At 33.4% G+C, this 17,285-nt stretch overlaps 1 protein-coding gene across 1 annotated transcript; it reads left to right on the top strand.

Annotated features, from left to right (window-relative positions):
* Positions 1–4,219: 4,219 nt before the first annotated feature.
* Positions 4,220–10,774, top strand: LOC126715463 (putative clathrin assembly protein At5g35200). The gene is made up of 16 exons (XM_050416062.1): positions 4,220–4,384; positions 5,051–5,173; positions 5,259–5,328; positions 5,457–5,554; positions 6,285–6,426; positions 6,521–6,621; positions 7,283–7,366; positions 7,567–7,617; positions 7,718–7,783; positions 7,866–7,931; positions 8,032–8,112; positions 8,226–8,303; positions 8,944–9,099; positions 9,310–9,385; positions 9,667–9,779; positions 9,978–10,774. The coding sequence occupies exons 2-16, from the start codon at positions 5,075–5,077 to the stop codon at positions 10,338–10,340; spliced, it is 1,644 nt and encodes a 547-aa protein (XP_050272019.1). The 5' UTR covers positions 4,220–4,384; positions 5,051–5,074; the 3' UTR covers positions 10,341–10,774.
* The last annotated feature ends 6,511 nt before the right edge of the window (positions 10,775–17,285 follow it).

Below are 17,285 nucleotides of genomic sequence, written 5' to 3'. Positions count from 1 at the left end.
TAATAACACTATTTATGCACCTCAAATGATAAAATTTTAAATTCACAACTCTTTATCATGTGATCTCATTTAATAAAATTTAAAAGGAAGTTGATATTCTTTATAGATATGATAAAATTTTAACTTATAAAATCCACTCTATGATAATTATTCTTTATTATCAAGTTAAAACATCTATTAGTTTATTGTGTAGACGATGTTCGAATCCCAAATCACTTATTCAACGAGAAAATCATTGTTCTATTGATGGTTATTTACTTCATAGATCAAAATAGCTATAAATAATTAAGGGTACCAAAGATAATAAAAGATGACTGTCATAATAGCATTCAATTCTTTTAAAAGCTAACAACTTTATTTTAACTATTTATAAATGCTATCAAGAATCATGCAACTTGGTGACATTGTCTGATTTCTCTTATAACTTATAAGTAGAACTAGAATTCCCTCTTCTCCACTTGTATTAATTTTTTTAAAAATAATTATTAAAATACCAATAAGTTATATGGTTTGAGAATATTTTGTCCCCTCAAGTAATAAAAAAATCTTATGAGATGTCTCGTTGAGTGCTACTCTCACCACATATGAGTCTCACATGTATGTTGGATTCATCAAATTTTAAAAAGTTGCATTATGAGACGGTCACATAAAATACTTTCTCCCTCCTATAAATTAGACAAATCTCTCCATTTATATGGATCAAAACTCAAAAGCAAAATTAAAAAAAATATATATATTCAAGCTGCTTTAGAGCCAAACGGTTGCTTTTGAACGAGCTGGACTCACCCATACCACTGCCCATTGATTCAAAGAAAAGCTGAAACGCCGATTATTAAAGCCACTTTTAATTTAATAGAGGCCCATCTTTTTATTCCAATATCTTGGTTCGGAGGGATGAGATGCATCGGGCAGTAATGCTGAGAATAGTCAGATATTTTTAATCAGCTTACGTTGAATATATCTATAGTTTGAAAGTTTATTTTTAGATACTTTTACTTGGCATTCATTATTGACTACTTAGAATTTCAAACGACGGCAGGTGATAGATATGGAAATAATTTAAAATTGATATCAGAACGTATGAATTTTCTTAGATTCGTTGCCAAGGAATAGTATGGTAAACTTTTTTTTGAGAAGAATAATCTTATGGTAGACTGAATACAGAATGAATGACTTTTGTAATATTTAATGGTAAATATGTGATATTTTTGCTGGGAATACCTTTTGCTAAAATTGAATGAGAAATTATATTTCTATTCTTTTATTTTTTTTTCTTATGTATATGTATTTTTGACGGATTATTATTATTATTATTATTATTATCACAGACAATGAAAACATAGAGAATCAAAAATAAAATAAAATAAATTGGTGCCTCCAATTCATCATGGCAATAATGTTCAAATTTTAAATTTGTAGGTGTACCTTTTCTTTTTGTTGCATGTGGCAATCATTATACATTAAACTGAGTAAGTAAATGGTCCCCATCCAATTCACCACTTTAAAATAGAGTTGTGCTTTTCTCAAAATGGAAAGGCCAGTTTTGTAGTTTTATCAAAAAACAAGGTTAGGATCAAACTGTAATTCAAAACTAGCTGTCTTTAGCCACAGCTGGAAGTACTAGTTTTTCTTTTCTTTTCTTGATTCTAAGCAACCTCCCTTTCTTCCCATTCCTGGTTCTAAAGACGAGAATTTGTTACTAAAGAGTAATCCTTAAGTTACTTATGGTTTATAAGAATAGATCTTGTACATATAGCCATTTATTGTCTTTAAACACCTGCACCCACATGGGCCATTTGATTAATAGGACAAGCAACACTTATAAGTGTGTGTGTATATATATATATATATATATATATATATATATATATATATATATATTTATATTTTATCACTCTTATATCCAAATAATCGAATTTGGTGGAATTCAAACTTCTTGTGGTTTAATGGTATTGTTTAGTTCAAATCCTCCTTACTCTACTCGTTGTCTTGATTTAATTATAAAGATTAATTATTAAGAGTGGACGTTATATCAAAAAAAAAAAAAAAAAAAAAAACGGATGTCATAGGTCGATACTTTGAAAAAAAATATTACTCATTATAAGTAAAAAAAAAATACTCATGGTAAGTAAAAAGATCAAATTTGTAAAGTTACAATTTATCAAGAAAATTATAGCCTGTTTTGTGTATGTGTAAATATTATACAAATAGATCAACCTATTCTAGAAACTTGATTCTGTTCAGTCTCATCATCTTGGTACACTTGTATGGTCTAAGTACTTGTTTGGAATAGATTAAATCATTATTATTATTCGAAAAAATAAGTTTGAATAAAATTATAAATGTACCTAAAACGAAAATGAGTGGTTAAAAAACTTTATATAAGATTATAATCTACCATTTCTATATATAAACAGTAGAAGTCTTTAACTTTTTCTAAAAATTTTGTAATATTAATATATTACTACACAATTTTTTGAAAGCTTGCATTTTTCCTCATCATATTTCATATTTGGCTTTTAAATTTAGAAATAATGTTAAACTGTGTTAATTCAGACTGTTTAGAACTCATTTTCTTTTTGGAGAAAATAATTCAACACTAAACAAACTTGATATTTTTAAAATAAATTCTAATTAAACTAGATAAGTTCTTTTTGTACAAAATATCAAATTTAAATTTTTTTAATATTTAAATACCTATTATTTTAGACATATATGATATATGAAGATTGTTGGGTAAAATATAATAACCACTCCTAAGGTTTAGGCTAATACCAAGTACTATCAAACTTTTTAAAAAGTATTCAATTTTCTCCTTAAGCAAAAGCAACACTAAACTCCGTTTAAAAGTTCGTTACTCTTTTAAGTACTCTACTTCTTTCCAAAAAAATTTCTTGGAAAAAATCTTAGGTACTTCTCTCATATTTATGGTGGACTCTACCATTAATTTAATGAGCGAACCCCATCATTAATTTGAGAGAAGAGAGCACCATTTCACTATACTCTAAAAATACATAAAAATTATTCATTTTTTTTAGAAGAATTACTCATTTTCTTAATGGCATAAAATTGTATTATAATAATTATATGCACAAAGAAAATGTTTGAATAATCAATGATAAATAAATAGTAGTCAAAGATAAAAAAGGAAAAGAAAAGCCAAGAAATTTTCAAATAAAGAAAACCCAAGGCATATTTTTTTAAAAATATCATACTACCTTACATAGCGAAAACTAAGTATAACTTTTGTATTTTACCTTTTTCTTTTTAATATCAAATTTTTGGTGCATTGCCGAAGTTGACTTTTCGTCGTTGAATTTCTTATCCATGTTAACCATTTATAAAAATGTTTGTAATTCATAATTTTTTTAATGAGAAGTGATACGTTAATTATATTTTCACAACAATTTATAAATGTTATGTTGTTATTAATTCTAATTTAAAATTAAAATTGAAATTATTTTTTTGTCAACAAATAACAACTAATAACATTGTAACCACTTGAAACTTGTTGTAAAAACGTTATAAAAATATTATAGACGTAACATTTCTCTTTTCTTTAATAAATAGATCAGCTCGGGGTTACTAACTATTTTGGTTTAATCAGATAATTAAGTTTAAGAGAGGATTTCCTTTTAAAAAAAAAAAAAAAAAGGTGTTACGTCCACAACATTTTTATAACAAATCATAGGTGGTTAGTTGTTATTGGTTCATATTTGAACCTAACACCAAAGTTACTTTTTTATACCAATAATAATAATTAATAACAACCTACTACTTAAAATTTGTTATAAGAATATTATAAACATATCATTTCACTTAAAAAAAAAAAAAAGAAAAAAAAAAGGAGAGGATCTCCTTGTAGCAACGTGGCGAATCAAAAGGGAGAGAGTGGAGTAAGAGGCAAGAATGAAGCATAAGAAAGAGAGTGCAGAGAATCAAAAAAGTCTCTAATTTTTTACTCTACTAAGATAGGATAGGATAGAGTTAGAAAGAGAGGATAATACAAAATTTCTTACATTTGCCGTAGTTTTCTGACACACAGACACATAAGATCGATAAATAGATAGATAGAGAAAACTGGCATAGATATACACAATAAATAAAAAATTTTAAAAAAATACCCAAGAGTCTTTTTCCCCAAAAAAAAAAAAAGTAAAAAAAAAAACACTACATTATTATTATTATTATTATTATTATTTAATTAAAAAAAAAACACAGTGTCAGACGCCGACGACCCAACCAAACCGAACTCAATTGTTTGGTCGACTTTTCTCTGGTCGCAGACACACCAGTCTCCACCTCTCTTTATATTTCTCTTTCTCTACTCTCTCTCTCTCTCTATCTCTCTCTTCCTCTCTCTCTCTCATTGATTGAGTTACAGGTAATTCGAGCTTTCTGATCTCTCTCTCTGTCTTTCTTTGCTTCTGTGTTTTGTCTATGTTTATTTTGTTTTTGTTTTTGTTTTTCAAATATTGGAGCTTTAACTATGAATGTAATTGTTGAATTGTACCGTAGATTTCTTACTCTTTTACCTTTCTTTCTCTTCAGATCTTTGATGAGTATCTCTGATGCTTTTGTTTGTTTTTAGAATCAAACTTCTTTTGCATTTGTGGCCTCATTCTTCGTTGTTTTGGTGGTGGTGGTTGTTCTGTCATGCATATATATGCTTTTATTCATGTGACTTCGATGAGTTTTTTCTATCAGAAATTTGGAAGCTTGTGTCTTTTTTTCTTTTCAAATAGAATAATGATTACTCATTGATTGTTTATAAAAATTGTTGAATTTTGGTTTTTAATGGTAACCATTTTGTAGTCAATGATGAAATTCTATCTGGGCTGGATCTGATTAGAGTTAAAAGAGCTTCATTCTTTAATTTTAAAAAAATTGTGGTTTGTTAAGGAATTATATTAAACTTTGGTGTAGGTTTGTGTTTGATGTCACTAAATTTGTTTTTTGGGGAGTGGGATTTTGTTTTATTATGTTTGGGTGGGTAATGGGGTTTTATACAAGTGAACCCAGGTTAAGTGTTTTTTGTGTTTTATTGTAGAATTTCAGGGTTGAGAAGTAGAGAATGTCAGGTGGGGGTACTCAAAATAGCTTGAGAAAAGCACTTGGAGCCATCAAGGACACCACCACAGTGTCATTGGCTAAAGTCAACAGTGATTACAAGGTATACAGGTTACATACAATGCTTTTGAGGGCTCTTTGAACTGTGGATGTATCTAACTATCTGGGTGTGGCAAAAAACTTTGCAGGAATTGGACATTGCTATTGTTAAAGCCACGAATCATGTTGAGAGCCCAGCAAAAGAAAGACACATTAGAGGTGGGTGCTCTCTCTTGTTCTCTATTGGAGATGGGACGCAATTATGTGCTTGATTCGTTGGTGATCTTTAAGTAGAAGTAATTTGTTGAATGGGGCCCTGATGGATTTTATTATTTTTTCCTTTGCAGCTATTTTCTCTGCTATTTCAGCTACAAGACCTAGGGCGGATGTTGCTTACTGCATCCATGCTCTTGCTAGGCGGTTAGCAAAGACACATAATTGGGCGGTATGTGCTACACCTCAATGATACTTTATCATAAGATGAATGAGCATAGGGTTTTATCCTTCATTATCTGAAGTAAATCAAGAATTTCTTTATCATTCTATAGACTATAGTTGTTTTAATTTTGAATAGGAGAAATAATAAATGTGATTAAATTGTTAGGAGCCCTTGATTATATAGAGCAGTGTTCCTTTATGCAATTGAAGGTATAGCTTGTAACCTTTAGGGGGAGACTTCATGTATGGTCATATTTTTTCAGTTATTCTGTATCTATAGTTATAATGATCTTGGTCTTCATCTTCCCTATCAAACAAATCTAGCCAAAAGAAGCCACTTTAAATATAATGTTCATAAACTTTGCTATCCTACAGAATTGTGCATGTGACTAGAATGGTCTGATGTGAGATGCAAGTTGTTTCCTTAAGAAACCAATTAGTTAAAAGAAATTGTGAAACAATAAGGTACTCATGTGCGGTTAATATGCTTTACCATTGGAGTAATTTCTCATTATTGACTGCATTTATTGTTGTCCAGTTTGTAATGAGGGATTTGATTTAATGAGAGTGGTAGTAGTGATAGTTAAGCACTTCAGAGTGGTGATGACTGTGGTTTATATATGAATATTTGTTGATCTGGTGATGAACTACATGATTATTTATTCATTATGTATGATTATCAATTTGATGTATGTGCTTATTGTTGAAATTTGGTTTACTGATTATTGGTTGTTTAGGTTGCATTGAAAACTTTGATTGTAATTCATCGTGCTTTGAGGGAAGTTGACCCCACATTTCATGAAGAACTCATTAATTATGGAAGAAGCAGAAGCCATATGCTTAACATGGCTCATTTCAAAGATGATTCCAGTCCAAATGGTACCAAATTCCTCTCACCCATTGTAGACACTTTTCTATTGAAGAATTGGGTATTTTATTTTTATTTTTGAGATTGTTTTGATCTGCTCTGCAGCATGGGATTATTCTGCTTGGGTCCGTACTTATGCCTTATATTTGGAGGAGAGACTGGAGTGCTTTCGTGTATTGAAGTATGACGTTGAGACAGATCGCCCTGTAAGAAGTTTGTTCCTTTTATAAAGATCTTTCATTTTTGAATTTTGATTTCTCACTTTCTCTCTCTCTCTCTCACACACACACATTTAAATTGGTACTTTCCAGCTAAATATTGCATTTTGACAGTTCAAAATCAAGAAAGTGTAAGCTTTTGATAGGTACTAATAGGTTAATTTCTGACGAAGCTAATCAGGAAGTGATCCCCCTCTTCAAAATGGTAGATTCAGAAGGATCAAATTTCGTCACCCTTTTCCTCCCTACACTCTTTATAGTAGTGTCACACTGGCATTGTTAGTGAATTACTTGATGCACAAATTCTTTTAGTTCGTGCTGTCATTTTCAAAACTGCGTCAATAATACTTGCCTGTGTCACTTTTTGGATATGGATCATGCATTACAACTTATCCCCCTAAAAATGTCTTTGAAAGGGCTCTGCAAGTGGTTTCCAGCACTATATCTCAATTGTAGTTGCATGCTCTTCTATCCTCTTTATGTAACTTTGCTTGATATGCGTGAGTCTAAATTTACACAATTTGAAGGATCCTGCCAGATGTTTATTTCTACATTTCTCTTGCGTTGCATTTGACTTGTGAAACTCTAGATTGGTGATCTTGTGGAAGAAGTAGATTATAGGAAATTGATAGCTGCAAATTTGATGCAGAGAACGAAAGATCTGGACGCTGCTGAACTGCTTGAACATTTGCCATCTTTGCAACAGCTACTTTACCGTGTGCTTGGTTGCCAGGTAATTTCTTGAGTTCAATCAGTTCAAGATGGATGTGATTATGGTAGAATGTTATTTAAGCACAAGTTATGGGTGCCAGCACATGTCAATTATAGGTTAAATTTAACTTTTTTATTGGGTGCTATCCTTTGTGGACTTAGTCTAAATTTAACATGATCCTAGACTCTTCTAATGGGAAAATTTGATGATACTTTGTGCAGCCACAAGGGGCAGCAATTCACAACTTTGTGATTCAGTTAGCACTGTCATTGGTGGGTGAAACTTGTAACCATTTTGCTTATCCTTAATTTTAGCTTTAATCAACTTCACATTATTCTTGTTTCCCCTGACAGAATTTTATCATTTAAACAGGTTGCTATAGAAAGCATTAAAATTTACCAAGCTATAAGTGATGGTACTGTCAATTTGGTTGATAAGGTAGGATGCAATCTTGGCTTTTTATGTAAAAAAATTGGATATTGAGCATAAAAGTCTTTATGATAACCTTAATTTCTGACAGTTCTTTGAGATGCAACGCCCTGATGCTTTGAGGGCTTTGGATATATACAGAAGGGCTGGGCAGCAGGTAATATCTTCTATGAATATTTGTTCTAATACAGACTGTTGTTTAGTTTTAATGGCATAGGAATTTACTTTATGTCATTTTCTATTCTCTATATTTTCAGGCTGAGCGACTATCAGAATTCTATGAAATATGTAAAAATCTTGATATTGGACGTGGAGAGAGGTTTATTAAGATTGAGCAGGTTTAATGTCTCACTGGTGGTGCCTTCTGGAACAGATATTTCTGTCTTTGAGTTTTTTGTCGTTGATTTTAACTAAAATTTTTTATTGAGAGAACTATTTGTTCTTGTTGAAGCCCCCTGCATCTTTTCTACAAGCCATGGAAGAGTATGTGAGAGAAGCTCCACGGGGTTCATCATTTGTCAAGGATCAAGTATGGAACTTCTCTTTGTCAAACTTTCTTAGATTTGGATATGAAGATTTTAACTAGACATAATTTTCTATGTTGCTTTATTATATGAAAACGGGAAAGCAAAAGAACATCAGATATCCTTAATAATCTGTCCAAACCTAGCTACTGGTTGCAACAGCAAAAAACTACAAAATTTTGGCTTATTGTCACTAGGGCAGGCTTGTGTAGGTTTGCAGTTTGCACACATGACATTTCATATTTTGTTTGATAACAAAAACAAAATATGAAACTTCATGTTTTGTAATGTTTAGCCTATATTTCTTTTTTAATAAAAGGATAATGCACCATTCTGTGCATATTGGACAATTAGGTATCAGTTGGAGCGAATTGTGTTCATTATTCACATTTCCCGTTGGGTTTCCCCTAGAGTTCTCTTATTTTTTTTGGAATTTTTTGCATTATCTTTGTGGCATATGCCACTTAATAGTTGTTTAAATGTTATCTTTTTTGGAAAACTTTAATCCTAGTGAACTGTGGAAAAATTCTTCAACATTTTGTTTTAGTTTATTGAAGGAATTGTAATCTTGGTGTCGTCATTGTTCAGAATAATAATTGTTCTGACCATATCAATTTGTTCTGATTCTTATTTTAAACCATGTAGGTGGTTAACAATAAAATAGCTTCCCCCAATGTAGTCTTGGCCATAGAAGATAAGAAGTCCCCAGAGGTGCAGGAGGCACGTCCTGAATCGCCTCCTCCACCTCCAGCTGAACCAGTCAAAAAAGAAGATGCTGTAACCGAACCACCTGATTTGTTGGTAATTCTCAAAATCTTTCTTTCGTGTATTTTGCATACTGTTATATTGGAAAGTTTTCAGTTAAGCTGAATCTTATGTTTATGTGTAACATATTTTTATCTCGGAAAAATTAAAATATAGTCGAACACACCTTTTTACTGCTAGCATGCCTATAAACTTGATGAGTCCTTCATAGTTTCCCTAAGGTGACCTTTTTTTCTCGGTTTCTAGGGTATGAATGATCCGACTCCTGAAGCTGCAGAACTAGATGAGAAGAACGCTATGGCTTTGGCTATTGTTCCAGTTGGTAAGTCATTTTTCCATTTTTTAGTTTATCCAATTGATTTGTAATGCTTAGCCTGCACTGAAGGTTGAGAACTGAATTTTGTCCCAGATAGAGTCAACTTGAACTGGTTCTGTTCCAGGATTGAGAGAGATTATTCTAAATAATAAAGCTCTAGCTGGAAATTTAAGGAAATTGAGAATATAAGCTTTAGTTTGCCAATTGGATTAAGCTTTAATCAAGATTTAAAAATTTGTAAATTTATAGGGGCGAGCTCATATGTTTTCTGCTGGTGGTTGTTACAGATATTCATCCAACATCTACTGCTCCAATTCAAGCTAATGGAACTACAGGCTGGGAGTTGGCGCTTGTTACAGCTCCAAGCTCAAATGAGACTGCTGCGGCTGCCAGTAAACTGGTATTTAAGATGTTTACATTTTCTTACATTTAACGGCTATAGTAAACACACACACGCTCACAGAGATGCACAGCAAACACAAGTTAGCTGTTTCAGTAATGAGCGAGATTGCTGTTTTGCTATTGAATGATGCTTTTGGCTGAGCATAATGACTGATACTTCACTAATTCTTTCCAACTCTATTGATATTGAAAATAGGCGGGAGGATTAGACAAGCTTACACTAGACAGCCTTTACGACGATGCAATCAGAAGAAGCAACCAGAATGTAAGCTACAACCCTTGGGAGCCAGTCCCAATGGCTGGTGTCATGATGCATCCAACAGCACAAGATCCGTTTTATTCCTCAAACACAGTGGCTGCACCACATAATGTACAAATGGCAGCAATGGCCAACCAGCAACAGGCTTTCATGTTGCAGCAGCAGCAGCAGATGATGATGATGGGTCCACAACAACCACCGGCTTCAAATCCTTTCGGAGCTCCTTATGGAGCCACTGTCCACCCGTATGGCTCAGGTATGCCTGTTCAAGCGTACAATCCATATACAGGCCTTATCTAGATCATTTGTCCAGAGAAACACATTCTTTATCAGGAAACATGTGGAGATTAGTCGGTTCTATAAATATTGAGAGTGCAAAATATGAAGATTAGATAGATGTGTACCATATGTTGTGTATGTGCAGTAGTTAGCTAGGGTGAGATTCTTTGTTTAATAATTAGAGGGGAGAGGGCTTTGGATCATTTGATTATTCTATGGACAAGAAGGTTGGTAATAATGTTTTCCTGACTACTTTGGATTTTGGAATTTTTTGAACCTGCTCTATTGTTCATGCCTAAGCAGGAAATTTATTCTTGTTAATTTCTGATATTCCTCTCTTCCGCCCTCTTTTTTTGGTCTTTTATTATTTATTTTTATAGATTATAGGAATGATTTGTAAACTATGGCTGTTGATACTACATTCATGTAATGAATAGGCATTTCAATTTGTGGCTCCTGGTCAGCTTTGGTTTGACATTTATTTCCACTGTCACCTCTTATTTTCAACTATTTGTTAGTGTACTTTTGTGTTTTTTTTTTTTAATATACTTATAATAAGGTCTATAACTTGTTGATTGAGAATCCTACAACCACCATTACTTCCCAAAGATGGCAAGGTCTTTTTTTTTTTTTTCTTTGGTTTGGTTTAGACTTTTCTTCCTAATAACTTTCACATTATATTTCAGTTAATGAATGTACTTGATTAACCAACCAACCAATTGTTAATCAACCAATAAAAGATATCACGTTTAAATTGCAATTTGCTGCCTCCTGTTTTTGAAGCTTGTAGGCACGATTGTTGTATTGCTTTTGTTTTTGTTTAGCCTTATTGAAATGGCAGGTTGTCAAAAAGAGATATCACATTTAAATTTTTGAAGGGTAGTTTGGTGAAGAGAAGGAAGATTGAATTAAGCTTCTAATAAGTTCCATTTCCTACCCCAAGGAAATATTACAAACAGTTTGTTGAAACTTGACATAATTTCTAACAATTTATTTTTTCAATGGTTAAAGCTTATTCGATGATTAGTGCATAATAAAAATAGTATTAATAATTCAATTACATAAAAAAGATAGTGTTAGTTGATTTATCAAATTTTAAATATAAAATATAAATACTTATTTATTATTATTAGTAATATGTGTGATATTAATCATGTTTAATTTTACAGTGGATTTATAAATCTTTATAGTGAATTAATATTGATAGGAACTTTCCCATATTCCTTACGCAATGGCTCACAGTGACAGATATCCTGAATTCATGTACTTGGCTCTTGTGGATTAGACAGCCCAACGCCCTTAAAAACTGAGTTTGGCTTTGGGACTTGGGAGTGATGTGATAGTGATGAGTGATGTTTCCAAGGCAATTGACACACTCAAAAGTTGTTGGCCTCAAAAGGATCAAAGGTCAACACTGCTTCTACTTTATGCGCTAAAAATTATGATAAAAAGTGGGTAAAATATTATTTAAATAGTATAATATAAAGTAAAAACAATTTTTCTTTCTTTCTTTGGGAGGAAAAGTATATACAAGCTGAACTCATAAAATCAATTATAAATATTACCGTAAAATGTACAAATAAAAAAAAAATGATCAAAATGAAGACCAATATCGTTTGCTTAAAATATATATATATTTTGTTTAGGTTTATTTCAGATGCACCCCTTATATTAACAATTTACTAATATTATTGTTAAACAAGTTTAAGTTCGAGAATTGATGAAATTATTATTCTTTTTGTTGTATACCCCATCTATTGTGATGGATGGAAAGTGACCAAATTATTTAAATAAAAAAAACTATCTAAAAATTTAAAACTAATTTTAAATATTTTTTCTTTAAATTAAAATTAAAACAAAAAAGACAAAAACACATTTAGTAGTTTCATCATTTTTGAAAAATCATGATCAAGGTTGTTAAAATTGGACTGGACCGTATGGTCGGACCGAATTAATCAGGAACGGGTCATCATTACGGTTTTTTTAACATAAAAAACCGGAATTATCTCTTTTGCAGTGAACCGTCTGAACTTCGATTCAACCGTACGGTTTGTTGAACCGTGCACGGTTTTTTCGGTTTTCTTCTCACAAAATTTTGCTAAAAAATCTCTGTCTTGATCTCGTTTTTCCACCACAAAAAGCTCTACCGTCACTGGATCTAACCATTAGAAGGATCGATTTGCTTGTTTGGAGATGAAAGATCGAGAGGGGAGGGAGAGAGAGAGAGGCGAGAGTGATAGAGATAACAAAGTAACAGAGAAGGAAAACTGATAGAGAATAGGTGGAGTGAACAAAGTGAGAGCACTCACAGCAGTGGTGCTATATTGCTATATTGTTATATTTTAGCTCGTCAAACACCAAAATGATGCTCCAGTAGTGGAGCTAAATCTATTTTTTTTAGCTCCATTACTACAGTGCTCATCTATAGATAGATGTGCACTGTTCATGAGAGCTAAAAAAATATATATTATTTTATTCTACAGGTGATTAAAATAATTCCACTTGCACTTTTTTTTTTTTTTTTCATTCATTTATCTGTACCTCTCTCTCTCTCATTCACTCTTATCTCATCTCTAACTCTGAAGCTCATTTCTCTCAATTCACTCTCTTAACTCCCACCGAAGCTCGACGTCACCGACCCACCAGCCGTCCCAAACCGCCGATCAGCCTCAGACCCACGCCGCCATCCGCCTTAGACCCATGCCGCTGATCGCCTCAGACCCACTTCTCTCTCTCTCTCTCTCTCTCTCTTTCTCTCTCTCTCTCTCTATTTTTAGCTCTGATCGGGTCCCACATTACCCGACTCACCTCAAATTGGAGCATTTCGTTTTGCTTTGCACTTATCATCACTGTTTATGATCACTGATTGATGATCGGTACAAGTCTCGTCGGCCGGTACCGAATCGGACAGAGTATTAGGCATGGGTTTCGTTTGGCTGTGTTGATTTTTCTGGTTTTTTGTTTTGTTCTTCTTCATTGGTTTGGCTGTGTTGATTTTTCTGGGTTTTTGTTTTGTTTTTCTTCACTGGTTTTGATGGGCACGGTGGGGTTGTGGTTGTGCAGTGATTTTTATGGGTTTGATGGTGGTTGTGGTGGTGTGTTGGTGGTTGAATGAAATATTATTTTATTGTAGTGTTTATATTATTTTATTGTGTTAAAAGGTAAAATAGCTCTACTGCAATAAAGTGTGAGAAGATAAGAGCAACCACATCAATCCATGTATTTTACACATCCATTTTTACACTAAAAACCTACTTTTTCTATTTTACACATTCACTTTTACAAAACACCCACATCAGTTCATCTATTTTATCACCTCCTTTATTTAAATAATCAATTTTCTCAATTTTTTTATTATTTCCTCAACCAACCCCTTTATTATACGCGTGCGTTCTCATTTTTGCTGATACAGCTCTCTCTCTCTCTCTCTCTCTCTCTCTCTCTCTCTCTCTCTCTCTCTCTCTCTCTCTCTCTCTCTCTCTCTCTCTCTCTCTCTCTGAACCCATTTTTTCTGATACAACTCTCTACACCCATAACCCATCTCTATACCCAAATCTGAATTAACTCTCCCTCTCGGTCTATACCGATCCACAGCTCCCTAGCTCCCTAGCTCCGATCATCTCTATACCGATCTCCCTTTCTGAATCATCTCTATATCGATCTCCCTAGCTCTGATCCACAGCTCCGATCAGGCAAGTACCGATTCCCCTAGCTCCGATCCACAAGCACCGATCAGATCCGACCAAATCAGATTTGACCGAGATCTCCCTGCTCCGATCCACAAGCACCGATCAGTTAGTGTATCTTCCTAGCTCCGATCAGGCAAGACCTATACCCACGAGCTCTGATCAAGCGAGACCCACGAGCTCCGATCGTTCCAGTCAAGTGTATCTCTGTGTTTTTTTTTTTTTTTTTTTTTTTCACTTTTGAGCAAGTGTATCTCTATGTTGATTTGTCTGTGGATGTGTTTGGGTTAATTTTCAGTTGATTTTGGGTTAATTTTCAGTTGAGTTTGGTTAATACTCTGTGCTAGATTGCGGTGTTTAGTGGTGGCGCTAGGTTTAGTGGTTGGGTGGTTATTATGGCGCGCTGGGTTGTTATAATGGTTGGGAAAGAGAAGTAGTTGGACAGAGGAGAGAAAATAATATAAAAAAATCGTTTACACGGTGAACAGTAACCGTGTATATATGCACGGTTACTGTTCATTTTGCAAGACATCATGTATATTTAGACATTTTTACATGAACTGATATGGAAAGATTTTGGGATAAAATGTGTAAATTAGAACACTTTTTATATTTTAAATGAGTATTTACGAATTGATGTAAATGCTCTAAAATAGATAAAATGAATTTTTGTATAGCTAAAAAAACTAAAGCGGATGCTCCAATAGAGAAAAACGAGAACTAGGATTTGATATTGGAAATACGGGAATGGTTTTTATTTTAAATTTTTTTTACCTAAAAAGTCACGCCACACCCTCTCAGCTTTTTATTATTTCCTTTCCCATCACTTGACCAGTTGACTTTTTTTGTTTTTTCTTTATAAGAGATGTTTCTAATCTTTGTAGTAAATTACAAAAAGATTTTTATTTTTATTTTTATGAATAAATTACAAAAAGATCATATATACTTTATCATCTTTAAATATTATTTTGGTTAAGATTTTTAAATTTGATTCATGTATTTTATTTATTTTTGTATTAATAAATTAATAAAATAATTATTACATCATTACAGTCCGACCTCGATTGAACTTTAAAAACTTTAAACCTCTTTTATTTTTGGTTTATTGAATGATCTGGATCTGAAAACCATGCTCATGATTACGGGTCAATAACATTAAATTAATAAAATAGGATACATTATTATCCCATTAAGAATACAATTTTAGGTAATAAATTGACAACTTCAAATGAAGCTTTAGGAGAAAACCTTTCTTACCTCCTATGGTTCTCCACTTCTCACTCCTAACCTCTAACTCTTCCTTGTCCATTTTATTGTAGTTGAGGATAATTTGGCGCATCTTTTATTATTTAAGAAGTTGATTATAAATACTAGAAGATAAGTAGATATACTGCCTCTAAGCTTGAACCCACTCTCCCCCTCTTCAAGTCCAAGCACTAAGCACTAATAGTGCTTGGGAAGGTACTAATTTGCCTCACATGTGGTTGGTTTTTGGTGCATTTTTTTAGTTGAATTGGTTAGCACTTAGCAGCCAACTGCGAATCACAACTTTGTATTTCAGCAAATAATGCTAACATTTTTCGGGGACAATGTTCTTAAGTCATAACTAATATCATAATTAAGCACTCAACTTCTAGGATCTCAATCTTCTTAAAATCCATTAATTACATGATACTCAATGATTAATTTATGAGAATTTCACCATGATAGTATTTTTTTTTTTTTTTTTTTTTTGGTTTCCCACAGTGTATCCTCAAAGCTTTCAACCAGAGACTAATCACTGTTCGTGCCAGGTCGGCCCACGAAGGGGTAAAGTACTGGCCCAGAGATTCTTTTCAAAGTGCAGGTAGCAGGACTCGAACTAGGGAGCACACCTAGTCGAGCCAAGTACAAGCACTCTGAGACCAAGCGCCGAACCGCTTGGCCAACCCCACCATGATAGTATGGTACCATATTATGAATTTAAGAGAATGAAAGTTAATAATAATGTATTTTGTTAATCTATTTTTGCCCATTTTAGTTTAAGATTAATCTTTATACTTGTGGGGGTTGGGTCTACAGCCCTAAAAAGGTAACCAAGCAACTCAGATCAAGTAGTTGAGTAGTCGAATAAGGATAAATCCAAGGAACCAAGAATGAAGACCTAAGCTGAGTATTTGATCTTCATTGAAGTCCTTATTATGGTTATGTTGTATTTAAAATTTTAAACAATCAAATAACAAAAGTTTTACTTTCTCAAAAAAAAAAAAAAAAAAAAACAAAAGTTCTAAAATCGTGCTTAATAATTGGATGTGGGCCAAGATCTTCATTGCGTGGTTGAGATTTTTAATGAGAAAGAGAAACGGTGTAAGTTGTCAAATATTCTCCAAAGAACAAATGAATTTGGCTTACTTTGGGTTATACTATATCCCTCTTCCATAAACAAACCAAACAATAGTGGTGGAGGCTGAGTGGTGGAGGCTGAGTGTCAGCCCCGCCAAGAGCAATGAATCTACTATGTTGGAACTGTCGGGGGCTTGGGAACCTCCAGACAGAACAGGAGCTTGGGGATTTGATCCGGGCACAAGATCCCTCAGTCGTGTTCTTAGCCGAAACATGGCTTGATAAAGCAAGGCTAGAAGAGATACGTGTGAAGTTGAAACTTGGTGGCATGATTGAAGTATGTCGGGAAACAAGAGGAGGAGGTATTGTAATTTTTTGGAAAAATGATGTCGATTTTTCCTTAGGCACCTTTTCTCCAAATCATATCGATGGCATTTTGAACTTTGGGAAGGAGGATGAATGGAGGTTTACGGGGTTTTATGGGGAGCCAGAAACACAGAATCACCATATATCATGGACTTGCCTACGGAGATTAAAAAGGAGGAATGCGATCCCTTGGTTGTGTGCAGGTGATTTCAATGAAATTATACGCAGTCATGAAAAAAAAGGAGGAAGATTGAGGCCTGAAAGACAAATGGGTGATTTTAGGGATGTCCTTGATGAGTGTGGGTTTAGAGATCTTGGTTTTGTGGGAGGAAAATACACATGGTGTAATGGTCATCCGGATGGTTTCACTATTTGGGAAAGACTAGATAGAGCGGTAGCAACGATGGAGTGGATTGAAAAATTTCCTGCCACTAAAGTGATGCATTTGGAGTGTGGTTCATCGGACCATAAACCTATCCTTATTTGTTTGAACGGGATACCAAAAATCCGTCAAAAACCATGGCGGTTTGAACACATGTGGATGGGGGAAGAAGGATGCAATGATGTGGTTGAAGAAGCATGGGTACACGAA

The sequence above is a fragment of the Quercus robur genome, chromosome 2, assembly GCF_932294415.1.
Source record: "Quercus robur chromosome 2, dhQueRobu3.1, whole genome shotgun sequence".
NCBI lineage: Eukaryota > Viridiplantae > Streptophyta > Magnoliopsida > Fagales > Fagaceae > Quercus > Quercus robur.
The sequence above is the reverse complement of the archived record's forward strand: the minus strand, read 5'-3'. Positions and strand labels throughout refer to the sequence as shown.